The 19116-nt window shown below is 44.7% G+C and overlaps 3 protein-coding genes and 1 long non-coding RNA gene across 7 annotated transcripts in view; 1 reads left to right on the top strand and 3 right to left on the bottom strand.

Annotated features, from left to right (window-relative positions):
• The window catches only part of asic2 (acid-sensing (proton-gated) ion channel 2), a 157096-nt gene extending 156771 nt beyond the window's left edge, over positions 1–325 (bottom strand). Inside the window, exon 1 of the mRNA XM_061701017.1 lies at positions 236–325. The gene's annotated coding sequence lies outside the window, so the exon portion shown is untranslated. The remainder of the gene's footprint in view (positions 1–235) is intronic.
• Positions 326–3746: 3421 nt separating this feature from the next.
• Positions 3747–10574, bottom strand: hrob (homologous recombination factor with OB-fold). 2 transcript variants are annotated; one of them, XM_061699717.1, is made up of 10 exons: positions 9497–10574; positions 9291–9341; positions 7302–8561; positions 7129–7212; positions 6038–6172; positions 5848–5959; positions 5574–5659; positions 5370–5492; positions 5172–5301; positions 3747–3901 (listed from the first exon to the last, which is right to left on the bottom strand). In XM_061699717.1, the coding sequence occupies exons 1-10, from the start codon at positions 9497–9499 to the stop codon at positions 3849–3851; spliced, it is 2037 nt and encodes a 678-aa protein (XP_061555701.1). In that variant the 5' UTR covers positions 9500–10574; the 3' UTR covers positions 3747–3848. The 2 variants fall into 2 exon arrangements, with proteins under 2 accessions (XP_061555701.1, XP_061555702.1); XM_061699718.1 differs by having other exon boundaries at positions 5848–5956.
• Positions 9962–19106, top strand: asb16 (ankyrin repeat and SOCS box containing 16). Of its 2 annotated transcripts, XM_061699719.1 has the most exons (6): positions 9962–10956; positions 11050–11397; positions 15976–16243; positions 17154–17562; positions 17624–17707; positions 18235–19106. In XM_061699719.1, exons 2-6 carry the CDS (start codon positions 11058–11060, stop codon positions 18523–18525), a joined length of 1392 nt encoding a protein of 463 aa, XP_061555703.1. In that variant the 5' UTR covers positions 9962–10956; positions 11050–11057; the 3' UTR covers positions 18526–19106. The 2 variants fall into 2 exon arrangements, with proteins under 2 accessions (XP_061555703.1, XP_061555704.1); XM_061699720.1 differs by lacking the exon at positions 17624–17707.
• On the bottom strand, positions 16854–18621 carry LOC133414402 (uncharacterized). 2 transcript variants are annotated; one of them, XR_009770017.1, is made up of 3 exons: positions 18221–18621; positions 17617–17745; positions 16854–17493 (listed from the first exon to the last, which is right to left on the bottom strand). It is a non-coding gene; the product is annotated as an uncharacterized LOC133414402 (long non-coding RNA). The 2 variants fall into 2 exon arrangements; XR_009770018.1 differs by having other exon boundaries at positions 16854–17565; positions 17652–17745.
• Positions 19107–19116: the final 10 nt, after the last annotated feature.

The raw sequence follows: 19116 nt of genomic DNA, 5'->3' as shown, positions 1-19116 counted from the left end.
CCACTTTGAGTCTCCATCCTCATATTCTACACTGTAGTATCTGTGACATTGAATGTTGTGTGCCTTTAAAAGGTGGTTCTGGTCTGTTGAGTAATGTGAAAGTTTGCTTATGAGAATGTAGAATTGACTAGCTGTTAGCTGGCTAAACGTTAGCCACTCTAGTGTTGAGTGACTCGAGTCAGTTATAAAGTGCAACAAAACAGGCCAAAGAAAATCTCTTGTAAATTCGACTCACCGAAGAAAAGAGTAATGTTGATTAACAAGACGGTCAATGAACGAATGGATTTTTAAAAAAATGCAAAGTATGTGAAATCAGGCTTCAAAATGGTCAAGAACTCAGACATTCTTAGAGCTTCCAGACGCTGCGGGTGTGTTGCTGCATGCTCTGAAAATCAGCTGTCGAACAAATACTTCAAATCGCGACTCCTATCTATCTACAAGGCGAAGAGCGATGCACATAGCACACGCTTTCACAGACAGCGGCGAGTTACGTTGCCGCACTGCTTCCGTTGAAATTCAGCGGGCCATTAATCGTCAGCCGTGACACGTGGCAAGTGCAAAGGGGGGGGAGGGGGAATTCCGTGGCGCACGCGTTGCAAACTGCAGCCTTCGGCCGCCACAGCTATAGGACTCGCCCCGCCTCCTCTTCTTCACCCGCGACGAGAGTGGCTTAAAGCCCTTCACCGTTGCACGGGGGCCTATGCCGTGTACTCAACCGCTGTTGGGCTGGCGTGGGGCCACAGATCCTATGCAGTTCGCTGCTGCCTCACAACGCAACACGCATGGGGCCAGACATGTTAGCTCAAATAACACCAAACGCATTGCACTTCAGGGAAGATGTATTTTTTCCAAGTCGTGGCCATACTTTGCTCGCTAACGGCGCGCTATACTGGTAGAACTGGGTCCATTATGAATGAGGAAGTGGCAATTCCGCCAGATGGCCACTGCATGGAAAGAGGGCGCTTGGTGTTTATATAGTGGGGGACAGAAAGTATACGCCCAAACCTCTTGACATCACGAGGATAGTATTTAGCCCCGCCCACAAAATCAGGAAATTTTAGAAGATAAAAAAAAAAAAAAAAAAAAAAGTTCAAATCAGTACAATATTCTGTCTTTGCAGATGTTTTTAGCACTTACCAAACATATTTTAAGTATTTAGAAACAAAACAAGGATTTACGTTTTGGTGCACTTTAAGGCCATCTACAAGTCATCTAAGAATGTGGTGGTTTACTGTATTTTGTTGCTGTTTGTTCAATAAAGCAATTGAGAGTGCAACAGCGGCTGTGTTTAGCCTGTGGAGGGATAACAATTAATTCCAACTAGCGGTGGTAAGTCTATAATAAATTAGCGAACACCTGATGATGACATACTTTAATATAGACGTGCAGTTGTGAAACTTAAGTCTGTTGCACTTTGTGCATTAACCGCATTCCACTTCATCTTCTTTTATCAAGTGTGAAATGATCCCATACTGTCTGTCTTTCACGCAGTCTGCAGTAACAGTCGTGTAGGTAAGATAAAATATGCGACGTAGTGAAGCCGCAAAAATTTATTCGGAATATAGTAAGGGACAATTGTCGTGTAAAAAATATACACCTATATAAACACAATGAAAATACTCTAAACCACATGAAAATTATAGACAGCGCTACACATGACAAAGCAAGTGGTGCTATAAAACTTTTTTTTTTATTGCAAATGAAGAACATACTAAAAATAGCAAATACAGTATACATCTAGATTAATCACTCTTGATAATAAACGAAACAATACATCATAAAACTAAAGTAAAATTGGCGCAACTCCGAACAAAATGGCATGCTGTGATTGATGTCTTTAAAAAAGAGGCGTTATTGGGAGTCCCACGTAGTTTCTAGGCAGGCCACGCCCTGCTCCAATATTACCTAACCCCAACCATAGCCATAACAAACTTCGTTTTTTTTTTTTTTTTTTTTTTTTTTCTCGTACAAATGTGATACGTGTTTGGGATGGTCATCTCGTTACATCTGCGTTAGCCTGGCCTTCCCTCCACGCAAGAGCCAATCATGTTGCAGTGGGGCGAGTCCTGCCTAGAAACTATGTGGTAATACTAATAACGCAAAAAAAGAGACTGAATGAAACAGAATGAAAAGACATTATTGGAGCATTTTTAACCCCATGAGTCCATTTTAAACAATGTAGACTCAAGTCCAAAGGTCACGTGCAGTTATGGTTAATGTTTCACTTGCTTATAAAACTACAATTCTCACTTTAAAACTGTCGTTGGACGCGACGGAAACATTAAAATGCGCTTTAATAAGCCCTGATTTAACCTCTTTTTATTTTTTTTGCATTATGTTTTTACGACGTCAAATCAGCAGTCAATCAAATTGGTGACGAATCTGCGTACACCAAACGAAAAATGAAAATGTCACTGAGGAAACGGTGGCGTACGTTAATATTAATGATTCACTGAACAAAAGGCAATTATGAGGATTATAAAAAAATAAGAATTCTACTTGTATTCCCGCTAACAAGGCGAGTGTTCACAATTCACCTACTTTTCTCCATAAATCACATTCTGAAGACTCTTCTTTTGCTCTTGTTGCCCTCTGAATAAACTCAATTTTTCACGGAAAAGTTTCCAGTCTACGCTTGCTCCACTTTACAAAGTGTTTCACTTCAAATGAATCCACTTTTGCGTGAATAATTTAACTATTTGGGAAGCCGTGACGCACCAGGATAACATCGATTTGGAACCGCCCCCAATTTATTCAACAACCAATCACGCGCAACCCTGCACATTTCGCTAATTAAGCTTCAATATTGTATGACGACATTATATATATATATATATATATATTTTTTTTTTTTTTATTTTTTTTTTTTTTATTTTAATCTAGCTGCAATAACTGGCACCATTTAAAGCGTTATAATGTAATCATAATGTATTATTTGTTACATTTGGACTTATAGTCCTCACAGAAAGTTGAGCTCACCTTCACACAAACTGAAACTGATTATTTGATGTCAAACTCATTTTTTTTTTAAATAATTTATTGGAGGGATGAAAAGATTCACCTTCCTCCAGGGACTCAATTTAACTCAAGATGAGAAGAAATTTTTAAAAAATGTCATATCAAGACCAGCCCAGTTCTGCATGAAGACCAATTACACTTGCTGGTTGCATTTTAATGGCTTGTGAAGCATCATCAGCTGTAATTATGCGGTCAGTTTGCATATGTAGCAGAGGAGAGGCTGTGGAAGTTTAAAGGAAAATTATATTGTATTATTATATATATATATATATATATATATATATATACAAACACCTGGGATTGGCAGTGACTCTGACACAGTTTAGAGTCACTGCCAATCCCAGGTGTTTCATTGGTGTTCCTACCAATCCCCCCGCCCCCAATTTAACTAAACATTATTATAACAATAACAGAAGCTAATACTGGTAACACTGTTAGCCAATGTTGATCTGTGCTAACACTGCAGCACTGCTTACCTTTTGGTTTAAGATTATTTAAAATCTGGTTAATTGTTTCACTTGATGGGTGGTCACTTATGCATAATGTCCCCCCTTTAAATACATAGCGTCGCTTTTGTCGGTCCTTCAACGCATTTTACTAAATGCTGCCCCCTACTGGCATCATAATCCAACTTTAGCATGACTGTGTGGACATGGCAATCAATGAAATGTGACAATAACGACGTTGAAATGTATATTTCTTTACTAATATCAACATAGAGAGAGACGTATGATACTTTTCAACAAAAACAAAAATGCAAATTTGTTTCATGTTTTTAACATTATCAAGGTAATATAATATTTGGGTCAGTAGTGAAGCATCAGTTCCCGTCAAAGACTGTAGGTGTCTTCAGGGAGCGCCACCAGAAGCTCATCCAAGTCATCTGCAACGACAAAATTATCATGTAGTGAAGTATTATGAGCCCCTTTCACACGGAGATCCTGCGAAATAGCCGCAAAAGAAGTTTTGCCTTCAGCTCTTACACAGAACTCAGCAAATGCAAAATACTGCAGCAAACGGCAGTGTGGAAGTGGACGAGAGAGATCGAGCAAAATTGCCACATCACAGTCGTAACAGAACAGCCGGCATTTATCCGCCTACGGCTTTCAGGCAGAACCCCGTGAATATTACTGTTAAACTTCACACCTGTCTAGCAGTATATGCTTTCACGGAGGCAATTTCCAGCCACTGACACTACATCTGAAAGCAAAAAATGTTTGCCCCTTTCACACAGAAAAGCCACATGGAAAATTGTGGAATGCCAGCTTTTACAGGCAGCGTTAAAGGGACAAAAAAATATATTTCACATTTTTTCGTCACAGAATATCAATTCATCTTAAAACAACACACACGAAACCACATTTCCAGACTGTAATGTGCACGAGAAGGACAACGCAAAGTGAATTAAGATTGATATAAAAAAATACAATATAACGAAATGCACCTAAAATCAATTAAATTGTAATAAATGTAATTTAAAATAAATATAATAAAATAAAGTACATTTGCTTTTAAATCCTCAAAATCACATGAAAACATTTCCATATTGACGCGCATGCAAGGGCAACAAGTGGCACCATAACCCGTAAGTGCACATTTTAAAACATCCATCCATCCATTTTCCGTACCGCTTAACCTCACTAGGGTCGCGGGCGTGCTGGCACTTATTTGATATACAATAAGATTAAAAGTAAACGTAAAAATATAATAAAATGAAATAAAACAAAGATGTATTACATAAAAATAAAATAGAATAATAAAGAATTGAATGCAAAAATATTCAAAATTATGTGAAAACACATTTCAAGATAGGCACACACAGCAACAGGCATATGAAGGCAACAGGTGGTGCTATAACCACAAAGTGTAAATTGTAAAACATACAATAAAATCTATTTAAATGTAAGAAAAATACAATAAACCAAATAAAATCTAAATCAATTAAATTGTATTATAAGAATAAACCAAATAACACTAAAATATAAATAAAAAATGCAGTAACACTCCTATAAATTAACGATCAAAAAGAAATCTCCATTTAAAAATAAAAAACAAAATAAGTAAAAACAAACATTTGAAATATGTACGCAAATATGGTTGCGCGTCAACTAGAACATGCTTGTTTTGCATCCTACACAGTTAAGTGAACCAACCTGCGTCCCAGCCTGAATTGTGCGGGCCTTTGTCTTTGCATTTCGTCCTGTCATCGTCACAGTCATTATCGTCAAATACTAGCTGCATGGAGGACACAGGCTTGCTGGTGGGCAACAGCGACGTGGGCTCCTACGCAAAAGAAAATAATATATATTTCGAGGTGCAGACAGCTTGCCGATTTAGATTTAGGTGCCCACCAGGACCAACGGGGGGAGCTGCCCCGACGTGTGGCAGGCTCCATCGGGCGAATAGATTCTCAGGAGGTTGTTGGGCGTCACGTTGAGGTAGTGGTTGCGATGGGAGGGGGAGAACACGCCCACCTAAAAGTAAACATCACACTGGCATTAAAATAAAAAGGTCCTGGCAACACATTTTTAAATAAAAAAATGGTGTTTCCTTACTTGTTTTAGCAGCAACACAGCGCCGACCTTCAGTTCTCCCAAGCGTTCCTCCAGGAGGCGACGATGTAACGTGCCCTGAATCTCGCCTGTTGTCAAAAAGAAGGACGTCTAACATTAACTGGAGCAGGATCAACTCTTTGTGTTTGTGTGTTTGTGTGTTTGTGTGTGTGTGTGTGTGTGTGTGTGAGAGTGGTGCTCCTAACAATTCATGAAAACTACTCCGTATGTACGAATAGCGGTGGTCACTACAATCTGCGTGTGTGTTTGTGCGTGCCTGTAGGATCCCTAAACACAGCCTTGGCGTCGGTGTGTGTGTAGTTGATGCTCTTGAGCAACACAGCCATATTTGGGACTTTGTTTTTGTTCAGCTGCTTCAAAGCCGCCTGCTACGACAACAAAACAAGAAAGCAAAATGACACTTTGGTTCACAAGATTGAGGTTAAAACAAGGCAGCCAAGCAAGACCTTGCGGAGCACCATGAGCACACTGTAGGAGCACAGGAAACACGCCGGGTTCCGCTCGTCCAGTCCCATCTGGACCTTCATCGCTGCCCAGGGGCCGCTGCTGAACTCCTCTTCCTCAGACTGGGAGTTGGAAACCTGGACAAATGTATTGGGACACAATCAATCCATTATCTATAGTTAGTGTTCGTCCTCGTTAGGGTGGCGGACAGAGCGACGGACAGATACTTTATTCATCCAATAAGGGAAATTGGATTGTCACGGCAGCAGAATTCACAACTATACACTGGTACATATAGGCAAATAATTGACTCGTCGCTAGGGATGGGTATTGTTAAAATTTTAACGATACTACTACTCGTAACGATAATGCTCATCGATCTACTTTAACGGTATTCTTATCTGTACTTTTTTTATTTTTGTATTTTTTTTAAATAAGTTGTCTTGCAGGCGGGCACGGTGGCCGACTGGTTAGAGCGTTAGCCTCACAGTTCTGAGGACTGGGGTTCAATCCCCGGCCCCGCCTGTGTGGAGTTTGCATGTTCTCCCCGTGCCTGCGTGGGTTTTCTCAGGCCACTCCGGTTTCCTCCCACATCCCAAAAACATGCATGGTAGGTTAATTGACAACTCTAAATTGCCCGTAGGTGTGACTGTGAGTGCGAATGGTTGTTTGTTTGTATGTGCCCTCCGATTGGCTGGCAACCAGTTCAGGGTGTACCCCACCTCCTGCCCGATGATAGCTGGGATAGGCTCCAGCACACCCGCGACCCTAGTGAGGAGAAGCGGCTCAGAAAATGGATGGATGGAAGTTGTCTTGCAACTGCAACAATAATTTAAAATAAAAATGATTTACAGAAAAATACATGTTTTGAACAAATGAATATTCTAATGTTAAATAATGTATAAACTAGGGGTATTCAACAAACATTTAAAAAGGTCGAAATCAAGAACATTTCTTGTAGTACCGGAGACTTGAACCCAGAACCTCAAAACTGTGAGTCAGACGTGCTAACCTCTACCGCATCGTGCTGCCCTGGGATACAGGCCCACAGATTTAATAGCCCTACTTTCAAGTGACTACTATATGGAATTACCAGGTTTGGAAGGCGTGCCGCCACACCGTGGGTGGGGGTCTGAGAAACGGAAACCACAATCTCATCCAGATTATGACCGTGTGGCTGGGAAAAAAACAAAATAAACTCACTGAATGATGTTATTGTGACAGGAAGACAATCCACAAAGAACGACATCGATGTTAGAGACTGACCTGCTGTGGGAGGAGCCCCGCTGGGCCAGGGAAGCGTCGTGTCCTGGGCGGTCGAGGCTCTGAGCGTGGCCTCTTCCGGCACATCTTGCTAGACGCAGACACCAGCTGCACCAGGTGGTTGGTCAACAGCGGTGTGCTAAGGGGGTGCGGACTAAAGGCAGGAGAAGGGGAGGGCAACACCCTAGGCGCAGGCGAGATAGCCTCAAAGAGGCCCCGGGGTGGGTGGGAGGGTGTGGGGGCGCTCCACGCCCCCTGCTGAGGTTTGCCGAAAGTCTTGGAAAGAGAGTTGGGGGCCAGCGAGGAGGTGGTGACACTTTGCGGCGGGACCAAGTGGGAGGGTGTCAGCGTTGGCGCTCTTAGGGTCCGTCCACCTGTGTTGGTGCGTAGCGTTTTCTCCGGAGCAAAGGGTCCGGCTAGACGGTCACACTCCTCCAAGTCTGCAACGTCTAAGGCCCAGTCGTCAAAGTCATCCTGGGCGGTGGTATTGATGGCGGGCCTCTGCTGCGCCCTCAAATGGGGCTTAGTGACATCCAGCGCAGTTGAAGGAAGGGGATGAGCTGATCTCTCTCTGCTTGGCTGGAGGTTGGGGCTGGAGTCTTTAGGTATTACAGGGTTGGCACCCAGCGGGCGTAATGCCCCAACGGTGGTTGGGATAAGGCTCGGCTGAGCCCACGAGCGGCACTCAGGGTGGACCGACGTGGGGTACGGAAGGGGGCAAGCTTGAATGCTGGAGAAGACCTTCCGCAATGTTGGAGCAACCGTTTCCTGGCCCAGAGGGCAGGAAGGCACAGTGGGGGAGGGCCTTTGCTGTGCCCCCACATTGGGCTCTGGAAGGTCTGGTGTGGGGGGCGGAGGGGGCCTCAGAGCCTGAGCATCAGAAATAATATTCCGGAAAGATGGAGCAACCCTTTTCAAGGAAGGACATGATGATTCCCCACTCGGCTGGAGGAGGTTGGTGCCGGAAACTCTGGGGCCCACATGGTTGGCAGCGAGCAGACAGTGTGCCAAAGTGACAGCTGGCCTTGGCTGCACCCCAAAGCGGGACTCAGGGAGTTTTGTCAAAAGGGGGCGAGCCTGAATGCCAGAGGAGAGCGTCCGTAAAGTTAGTGCAACTGTATCCGAGGCCGAAGCGGGACCCGGGGAAGCTGAGCTCTGGAGGAGGTTGCTGACGGAATCTCTTGTGGCCACACATGCAGAACCTAGGGGGCGGGGCGGCACGGCTGCCTGAGGTTCAACAGTCCAGTTAGTCCCTAGCAGGTCCTGATGCACAAACAGTACAAGGGAGGATCAACAACATTATGCAGTGATTAAGTCTGTCAGCCACTTTGTGCAATTTTTCTGGCGACCCAAACACAAACTATTGCCTGAAAATCATCACCATTTACTACACTCAGCATATTTCTTTTAGCTCTTTCAAACATTGGAAGCTAATCTTAGAGGTAAACTTAGAAACTACCTTTGGAATCTAACATCAGAAGCTAACACTGGAGATAATGTAGGAAGCGAACATCAGTCATTAATGGTCTTCCTTAGCTCTGACACTAGCGATAACATTGGAGGCTAACTCAGAAGCTAACAATGGCGGTAACGCTGGAAGTAGAGGTCCAACAATTAATTGATTACTCATTTAGAGACATTGTTGAACTTAAAATTGGCCAAATCCTTGCAATTTAAGCGTAAACAGTATTTTTTAAATTTTATTTCTGTAGTCCTCCATGAAAGCAGACTATCTTAGTGTTGAATCAAAATAAGACATTTGCAAAACATCTACCTTTACTTTTGAAAACAATGATCAACATATTTGAGTATTTTCTGAAATGTTACCTACCAAACCAGTAATTGAAACATAATCAGTTTGTTTGTGCATTTTCTGTTTCTGTATTTTACGATAGTGGTGCTTGGGAGAGTAAAACCCTTTTTAAAGGTATATGTGACGTCACGTCCGCTTCCCACAAGTGATGGCATCAGGTGTGTTGTGTGTGTGGTCACCTCGTCGTCAAAGTCCTCGCCAATGCAAAACAGCCCACTTAGTTGGTGGCTCTGTAACAGTAAAAAAAATAAAAATAAAAAAAACACTTCTCTGAAGCTCGCTTAGCACGTAAATACAAGACCTCGATGATTGAAAGCAAAAAGGACGACATATTTACCACGTTAGCGTGCAAGCTAACGTTTCGCCCCTTTACTAGCTGACTTACCATCGCAGGCACGAGATGTTGCGACGAGTTATTAAATGTAACAAGACGTCGCAGGCCATCCGGTGACGAGGCGTCTGATTTTGTTATCTTTAAAACGTTATTTGCTAACACAAAGTAACAAATGGGTTGCTGATGAGATGGGCGGTTTTGGAGAAATGGTGAGCCCGCGACTCACGTTCAAACGTGATGACGTGTGCCGTGGTTTGACAAAGAACGCGGAGGTGGGGCGAGATAGTTCACCTCACGTCTCCAGTCGAACATTGCTAACCACACTAAATTGTTAATTTGAGACATTTTACCTCCGAAAAAAACGTTGTATATTGCTTTACTTTGTCTATAAGTAGAAATAATAATTGATAATAATAATAAAAATAAGGTATTTATAGCTATATAATCACGACAGTAAGGAAATGACAACGGGGAACCCGTTCCCTTCCTGTCACCTGTCAAAGTCGGGGAAAACTTCATTGTATCGACAAAAATTCAACATTATCGTCTTGTTTGGCTGTAAATCAAAATAAAGTACTTTATTTGTCTAATTACGATAATGGAAACGGCAACCTCGTCAGATTCCCTTCTGTGCGATTGCAAATTTTTGATCAAGAATGCCGAAGTAGAACAAGATGAATCCGGTCCAGCCTCGATTCAAAGTCGGTAAACCGCACTACAAGTTACTTTGGCGAAGTTTAGCTTGTAAAAATCAAGATTGGGCGTTATGCATCGTCGTCTTTTGACTTTGAGAAGAAAGGACAATGTGTTCATCGCCGTCTAATTGCGACAATTCATCAAACCCCTTTCAGTTCGGTCGTACAGTTTTGACAAAGAATTGGGAAGTGGCAGATGATCGTTACCCTACCGTCTCCCGTCAAAGTCAGGAGAAACGTCACTACAAGCTATTTATCTTATTTTATCTTTTTTAAGAAAACAACAACTTTGGGCGTTATTGGTTGTCTTCCTTTGGCTGTAAGGAACAATAGCAAGGTATTTGTCTAATTACATAACGCGACCTTTGTGATGACACCTCGTCTCGTCTGACTCCTTTCAGTTTTAGAATGCGGAAGTGGAGCGAGATGGTCCCCTCCCGTCTCCTGTCAGTCAGTAAACCTCCTAAACAAAAAAACAAATAATCGTATGCTTTGTTTTTGTCTTCTTTGAGCTTTATAGTTTAATAGGGTAACTGAAACGCAATCAAGACCAGTAAATAGGTGTTAAACTGAAAATGAATAAAGTCCTTGTCATTTGTTGGTTCTATTGTGGTTTAAGGCTGTTACTTCAACACTGCCACCTATTGAGTATTTTGTAAACGTGCAGGTATCAGTTGACAACCTATTAATAACTGGTTATGAGTTTGAATTTGGCTACACTGTACCCTGCCGAAGAAATGACGTGTGCAACTGAGCGTGAACAGAACAAATGCGCCTTTAATGAGGGTTAAAGTCTGTTTGAGCCGCCAGTCGAAGGTGAGTAAAACCTGTTGGTCAACATTTTTGGGACACCGCTCAAACAAGAAACGGAACAGATACGTTATGTAATCTTTTATTTGTGTTCGCCAGGAAGCGTCATGTCCAAGGACACGTTTCCCTTCACATCCACGTCGCTGCGCTCCCTGAGGCTGGAGCAGGAGTTGCAGGACTGGGAGGACGCGCGGCAGGCCCTGGCCCAGAGGCGAGCTCTGACCCGGGCACCGCTGCCGAGGGCCCCCCGCAGACAGCCCCCTGGGCCGCAGCGCCTCCAAGAGGTGCGGGCTGCCCCGCCTCAGGTCCGCTGCCGGGACGCCGCCGTCCACAATACGTTCATGTGCGGAGACATGAAGGGGGTGTATGCCGTCCTTAGGGACCCCGCCATGGTCAACGCCCTGATGGAGATGGTGCATGAGGAGATGGTGTGGGCCCCGCAGATGGGTACGCCTTTCCAGAATTCAGGGGTGTGAAACTCATTTTCAGTTCGGTTCACATTGTAGTTATAACTTCCGTCAAAGGGTCTTAGAAAGACAATATCATAATACTCATGGGGAATTATTTATCCTCTGTGAAAGATGGCTGCATATTACTGCACCTTTTCGAGTCAGTCGTAAAATGAATGTATTTTGCATGTTTTTATTATAATGCCACCTCATGGCCAAGGCACAGACACCAGAAGGAGCACAATGTGAATGGGCACTGAAGCATAAAATCTTGATGCACACACTCTTTAATTCTTTACTTTCTCCATCCATCCATCCATTTTCTACCGCTTATCCGGGTCGGGTCGCGGGGGCAGTAGCTTTAGCAGGGACGTCCAGACTTCCCTCTCCCCAGCCACTTCAACCAGCTCTTCCGGAGAGACCAGCTTCAACCAGCTCTTCCGGAGGGATCCCGAGGCGTTCCCAGGCCAGCCGAAGGACATAGTCTCTCCAGCGTGTCCTGGGTCGTCCCCGGGGTCTCCTCCCGGTGGGTCGTGCCCGGAACACCTCACCAGGGAGGCGTCCGGGAGGCATCCGAATCAGATACCCCAGCCACCTCATCTGGCTCCTCTCAATGCGGAGGAGCAGCGGCTCTACTCTGAGATCCTCCCGGATGACCGAGCTTCTCACCCTATCTCTAAGGGAGAGCCCGGACACCCTGCGGAGGAAACTCATTTCGGCCGCTTGTATCCGGGATCTCGGTGGAATTGAGGAGGTCTTCGAAGTATTCTCCCCACCGACTCACACACAACGTCCCGAGTCGAGGTCAGCAGCGCCCCATCCCCACTATACACAGTGTTGGTGGTGCACTGCTTTCCTCTCCTCTTTACTTTCTATTTATTTAAATTATAACTGTTTTTAGAGCCCTATGGGGGGCACAAGCCAGTGCAAACTGTAGGTCGGTCCCAAGCCCGGATAAATGCAGAGGGTTGCGTCAGGAAGGGCATCCATCTTAAAACTTTGCCAAACAAATATGAGTGTTCATCCAAAGAATTGCATACCGGATCAGTCGTGGCCCGGGTTAACAACATCCGCCACCGGCGGCGTCAACCTGCAGGGCGCCGGTGGAAATTCAGCTACTTTGGGACGAAGTCGAAGAAGAAGAGGTGGAAAGCGGGTTCTTCGGCAGAAAGAGAAGAGGAAAGCACAGAGCCTAGAACTGATTGTGTGGACTTTGATGAATGTTGGGACTATGACAGGAAAATCTCGGGAGTTGGTCGACATGATGATTAGGAGAAAGGTTGATATATTGTGTGTCCAGGAGAGCATGTGGGAAGGCAGTAAGGCTAGAAGTTTAGGGGCAGGGTTTAAATTATTTTACCATGGTGTAGATGGGAAGGGAAATGGAGTCAGGGTTATTTTAAAAGAAGAGTTGGCTAAGAATGTCTTGGAGGTGAAAAGAGTATCAGATCGAGTGATGAGGCTGAAACTTGAAATTGAGGGTGTTATGTGTAATGTGATTAGTGGCTATGCCCCACAGGTAGGATGTGACCTAGATGTGAAAGAGAAATTCTGGAAGGAGCTAGACGAAGGAGTTCTGAGCATCCCAGACAGAGAGAGAGTCGTGATTGGTGCAGATTGTAATGGACATGTTGGTGAAGGAAATAGGGGTGATGAAGAAGTGATGGGTAAATACGACATCCAGGAAAGGGACTTGGAGGGACAGATGGTGGTAGACTTTGCAAAAAGGATGCAAATGGCTGTAGTGAACACTTTTTCACAAATGGCTGTATTGACACAAGAGGCAGGAACATAGGGTGACCTACAAGAGCGGAGGTAGAAGAACGCAGGTGGATTACATTTTGTGCAGACGATGTAATCTGAAGGAGGTTACCGACTGTAAGGTAGTGGTAGGGGAGAGTGTGGCTAGACAGCATAGGATGGTGGTGTGTAAAATTACTCTGGTGGTGGGGAGGAAGATTTGGAAGACAAAGGCAGAGCAGAGAACCATGTGGTGGAAGCTGAGACAGGACGAGTGTTGTGCAGCTTTTCGGGAAGAAGAAGAAGAATCACCTTTTATTTTCATGAACATGCATGCATGTACACGAAATTTGTTCTCTGCATTTAACCCATCACAGTGACCACATACACATGTTAGCGGAACACACTGGAGCAGGGGGCGGCTGAAGCGCCCAGGGAAGAGGTGAGACAGGCTCTCGGTGGACAGGAGGATCTTCCAGAAGACTGGACCACTGCAGCTAAAGTGATCAGAGAGGCAGGCAGGAGAGTACTTGGTGTATCTTCTGGCAGGAAAGGAGAGAAGGAGACTTGGTGGTGGAACCTCATAGTAGAGGAAACATTCCTGTGGAGGTATGGAAGCACCTAGGAGAGGTGGCTGTGGAGTTTTTGACCAGCTTGTTCAATAGAATTCTAGCGCGTGAGAAGATGGCTGAGGAATAGAGGAAAAGTGTGCTGGTGTCCATTTTTAAGAACAAGGGTGATGCGCAGAGCTGTGGGAACTATCGAGGAATAACGTTGATGAGCCACACAATGAAGTTATGGGAAAGAGTAGTGGAGGCTAGACTCGGGACAGAAGTGAGTCTTTGCGAGCAACAGTATGGTTTCATGCCTAGAAAGAGTACCACAGATGCATTATTTTCCTTGAGGATGTTGATGGAAAAGTACAGAGAAGGTCAGAAGGAGCTACATTGTGTCATTGTAGATCTAGAGAAAGCCTATGACGGAGTACCCAGAGAGGAACTGTGGTACTGCATACAGAAGTCTGGAGTGGCAGAATAATACAGGACATGTACGAGGGCAACAGGACAGCAGTGAGGTGTGCTGTAGGTGTGACAGACAAATTTAAGGTGGAGGTGGGACTGCATCAAGGATCAGCCCTGAGCCCCTTCCTTTTTGCAGTGGTGATGGATAGGCTGACAGATGAGGTTAGACTGGAATCCAAGTGGACCATGAGGTTTGTTGTGATCTGCAGTGAAACCAGGGAGCAGGTGGAGGAACAGTTAGAAAGATGGAGGCATGCACTGGAAAGCAGAGGAATGAAGATTAGCCGAAGTAAGACAGAATATATGTGCATGAATGAGAGGGGTTGTGGGGGAAGAGTTAGGCTACAGGGAGAAGAAATAGAAAGGGTGGAATACTTAAATACTTGGGGTCAACCGTCCAGAGCAATGGGGAGTGGGGTCAGGAAGTGAAGAAACGGGTCCAAGCAGATTGGAACGGGTGGAGGAAGGTGTCAGGTGTGTTATGTGACAGAAGAGTCTCTGCTAGGATGAAGAGCAAAGTTTATTAAACAGTGGTGAGGCCAGCCATGATGTACGGATTAGAGACAGTGGCACTGAAGAGACAACAGGAAGCAGAGCTGGAGGTGGCGGAAATGAACCTGTTGAGGTTCGCGCTCTGAGTGACCAGGTTGGATAAAATTAGAAATGAACTCATCAGAGGGACAGCCAAGGTTCGATGTTTTGGAGACAAAGTTAGAGAGAGAAGACTTCGATGGTTTGAACACATCCAGAGGAGAAATAGTGAGTATATTGGTAGAAGGATGATGAGGATGGAGCTGGCAGGCAAGAGAGCTAGAGGAAGACCAAAGAGAAGGTTGATGGATGTCGTGAGGGAAGACATGAGGGCAGTTGGGTGTTCGAGGGGATGATGCAGGACACTTGCATGGAAAAGGATGACGCGCTGTGGCGACCCCTAAACGGACAAACCAAAACGAAAAGATGATGATAACTATGTTTTTACAGAGTACAATACTGTAGAGTGCCATTTTATTTTTAATTAAGTTATATTTTTATTGGTGTTTTTTTTACATGGGCCTGGAACGGGTTAATGGCATTTCCCTTCAGGTCAAGTAGGAAAGATTATTTGAGTTACGATCATGGTCATGGGATGAATTAAACTCTTAAGTCAAGGTACCACTGCATTTTTGGATTGTTCTGTAGAACAGACATTATATTTTTCAATGTATGGGAATATTCTCGATTTTCCACCTGCAGAGTTGCCGATCTGCAGATTTTTTTAGGAACATATCCTCCGTTCGTTTTTGTCATCAGGCCAAAGCACTCTCAAATATACAAGTATTGCTTTGGCGCCATCATGTGGCAACTTGGTGATGAGAAGCTATGTTGAAGTGAGTTGAGAGGCATCATATAGTGCTTTGCGCCATCTTGTGGCATCTATAGGCAATTATAAACCTTTTTTACTAGGGATGCAAATTGCAGATTTTTGCTGCAAATAGCGGGAAATAAACAGTGTTTTCTAGAAAATATGAACGCGACTGTTTCTATCTTCATCTCATTTGTGCAGGGTGCAACAGCACTTAACAAATGATTGTTATAAATAAGTCATTCCTTAAAAAAAAAAAAAAAAGGTTGAGCTGGCATCTGTGGTACTTAAAACTGATTATTTGCAGTCTTAATGTGCTCAGCTGGTTAGTCCAGTCGGCAGTTAAGGGTTGTGTAAAGGAGTTGAATCAATACTACTACTTTTACTGTTCTTTTTTTGTTTTGTTTTTAAACACACTTATCTGTACTTCTACAGAATTACAAAGTGTGAGTGCTTTGTGTTCCTCCATCAGGCATGTGGACCATGAGTTCCAGGGTGAAGCAGACGTCCGCCTTGCGCCTAGCGTCTGGCCGCGGTCACGCGGCGTGCGTGGAGGAGCTCCTGTTTCGCGGGGCCGAGGTAAACGCGGACCCGGGAGGCGGCACGGCACTTCACGACGCCTGTGCAGGAGGACACGCCGCCTGCGTCAAACTGCTGCTCGCCCACGGCGCAGACGTGCAACTGCTGGCGGCCGACGGAAGCGCTCCTCTTCACCTGTGCACCTCGCCACTCTCATTACAGTGAGCTTGGGACACCATTACTTGCTACATTTTGTCTTTGATGTTTACAAAAATGTACATTAGGTTTGTCAAATACAATCAACTGTCTGAGGTTTACAAAAATGTCCTAGGTTCATTGAGGACTAAATTGCCTTTGATCTTTACAGAAATATAAATTTGGTTCGTGAAATCCAAATCGGTCTGGCCCTATAGATTTAAAATGTATGTTACAATACAGTGCTATTATTTTTATTAAAGATCCCGTAGTTTAGCTATTTAGACCGCCATTGAGTGACACTCTAACATGGACGTAGTATAAAAGTGTCAATTGCATATCAAAGACACCTTTATTTTGTCATACGAGTGTCCAGAAAAGGCCCCCCTGACAGCTACTTCTGTTTGACCCAGTTTTGTATCCGCTTTGTTTATATTTGGCTAAGATGCCCCCTTTCCTCTGATTGGTTGTCTCCGTGTAGAAGACCCACTTGTGATGAGAGCACACGTGTTATGCTGCCAGCGCTGGCTCGGGAGCTGAAAGGGAAGGTGGAGATTATTGCTAGTGACATAGATAAGCTCGAGAAATTCGAATGTCCTGATTACAGGCCTCTCTGCAAAAAAATTTCAAACTCAGTAATGGGTGGACGGTTTTAATTCATATTTCACCTTTACTGAGGCACCAGAGAGACAATATTACATCCCAAGTATTAAAAAAGTTGGGTTGGCAAACTACAGGACCTTTAAAAAAATAAAAAATGTTTTTGGGGGGATACTGGAATGTATTAATTGCATTTTACTAAATTTCAGTAGGGAAAACTGAGCCAATATATGAATAAATTGAGCTTTGAGCTCAGTCACAAATTAAACTTGTAAGTCAAGTTGTACAATCTCTGTACAAAAGATGTTTTACATCGAAATGAAAATCCACCTGCAGGTGTGCCGAGCTGCTTCTGGACGGCGGCGCCGACGTGAACATGAGGACGGCTGAGTCGAGGCTCACCCCGCTGCACGTGGCCGCCCTGTGGGGCCTGGACAGCCACGTGGAGCTGCTGCTCTCCCTCGGCGCCGACGTGCTGGCCACCAACCGAGAGGGCGAAACGGCCCTGAACGCCACCTGCGCCAGGGCAGACAGGCCTTCGGAGGCGGGCCGCTACCTGGGCGTGATCCGCAGGCTGCTGGATGCGGGCGCCGACCCGCGCACGGCAGGCAAGAAGAGACACACGCCGCTGCACAACGCTTGCGCCAACTGTTGCCCGGCCATCGTGGAGCTACTGCTGCAGTATGGAGCACAGGTGGATGTCAGCAACTGCGCGGGGTACACGCCCATGGAATGCGTGCTGCAGGTACTACAACACAGACGCAAAACATCAATACAAGAAAGTAAAACACTGATTGACCTTCAAGGTGGTGGAGGACTACTTAGACCAGCAACCTGAAGCAGTGGTACGGACCCTCCTGAACCACGGAGCCAAACCTGTCTCACCAAAGGTTTGCAAAAGCTCCAATCTGGACCATTTAGAGACAACCTGTTTTTTGTGAACAAACACAATTTAGTCTTCAACGAACCTCATGTACGTTGCTGTCCACATCAAACACACTATAGGTCTGAATTAACCTTGTGCGTTTATGTAAACATCAAAGACAATTTGAAGTCTAACGAACGTTACCTATGTTTTTGTAAACATCAAATACAATTTAAACCTTCAAGCAACATTTAATCTTTAACACAAAGGTAGTGCATAAAGTACGTAATGGTTTTTGTAAACATCAAAGACCTTTAGTGGCATTCATGGTGGTTTTCATAAACAATGACAATTTGGAGTCTTTGATATCCACCTTGGCGGGCTTGAATGGTTTCTTACAATGAACCAAATGTTTTTCTACAGATTTTTAAAAAAATGTTTGCAAAATCAAAGCCAATTTAGTCTTCAACGAACCTGACATAATTTTTTTTTCTTTTCTAAAGAACAAAGACAATTTAGATCGTTCCATAGTGTTTACCTTTCTGTGCACAGATGTTGAGGCAGTGCATCCTCTCTCCCGCCACGTTGGAGGTGCTTCTTAATTCATACCCGCACGTCCCACCAAGCGACTGGATGGACGACTGCCCTCTCACGCAGGAACACAGGGGCTTCTTCGAACTGGTGCGCGAGAGGAGCGGTCAACCTCGCTCGCTGCAGCATCTGTGTCGCTGCGCTTTGCGTCGTCGCCTGGGGGTGCTATGCCACTCGCAAGTGAGTCGACTGGACGTCCCCAGCTCGGTCAGGGATTACCTGCTGCTGCGGAATGATGGGACCCTACACTGAATTTGGATTTTGCTTTATGCATTACTGAAGTCAAGGTCCTTCTGCATGAAATTATCTCTCTATCTATCTATCTATCAGTTCAGAGTCTTTAGAGAAGTGTACGGATCGCGAACGATAAGTTCAGCGAACCATCAGAATCAGAATCAACTTTATTTGCCAACTATGTCCAGAAAACACACAAGGAATTTGTCTCCGGTAGTTGGAGCCGCTCTAGTACGACAACAGACAGTCAATTGACGATAAATTCAACGAATCACTCTTCAGTTCCTCAGTACACCAATTCACTGAACGAATCACTCAGTTCACTTAAGTCCCTCCCCCGCCTGCACGGCGCTGCCTGAACGCTGGCTGCTCATTGGTCATTCGCCGAAGTGAGTGACAACGCTCGCGAATCGCACATCACATAAAAATTAAGTCCCGCCCCCAACTGCACGCTGGCTGCGCATTGGTCATTCGCCGAAGATATAGAAGTGAGTGACAGAACGCTTCAACAGATCCGTTTCCGCTCCCAGGCGACTCGCTCGCCTCACGGCGGCCAAGCTAAAGCAACGAATCATTTCATATATTGATTCAGTTCAGTTCGTTCACTAA

The sequence above is a fragment of the Phycodurus eques genome, chromosome 16, assembly GCF_024500275.1.
Source record: "Phycodurus eques isolate BA_2022a chromosome 16, UOR_Pequ_1.1, whole genome shotgun sequence".
Classification (NCBI taxonomy): domain Eukaryota; kingdom Metazoa; phylum Chordata; class Actinopteri; order Syngnathiformes; family Syngnathidae; genus Phycodurus; species Phycodurus eques.
This window is presented reverse-complemented; position numbering and strand designations above follow the sequence as displayed.

Excerpts from the sequence above, each read along its gene's own strand:
- hrob (XM_061699717.1), bottom strand. Across the intron at positions 8,562-9,290 it reads GCGAGGACTTTGACGACGAG|GACCTGCTAGGGACTAACTG; the intron begins GTGACCACACAC and ends TTTGTGCATCAG. Across the intron at positions 5,960-6,037 it reads TGCTCATGGTGCTCCGCAAG|CAGGCGGCTTTGAAGCAGCT; the intron begins GTCTTGCTTGGC and ends TTGTTGTCGTAG.
- asb16 (XM_061699719.1), top strand. The coding sequence starts at position 11,058 with ATGTCCAAGGACACGTTTCCCTTCACATCCACGTCGCTGCGCTCCCTG. Across the intron at positions 11,398-15,975 it reads GGTGTGGGCCCCGCAGATGG|GCATGTGGACCATGAGTTCC; the intron begins GTACGCCTTTCC and ends TTCCTCCATCAG. Across the intron at positions 17,563-17,623 it reads CCATGGAATGCGTGCTGCAG|GTGGTGGAGGACTACTTAGA; the intron begins GTACTACAACAC and ends TTGACCTTCAAG.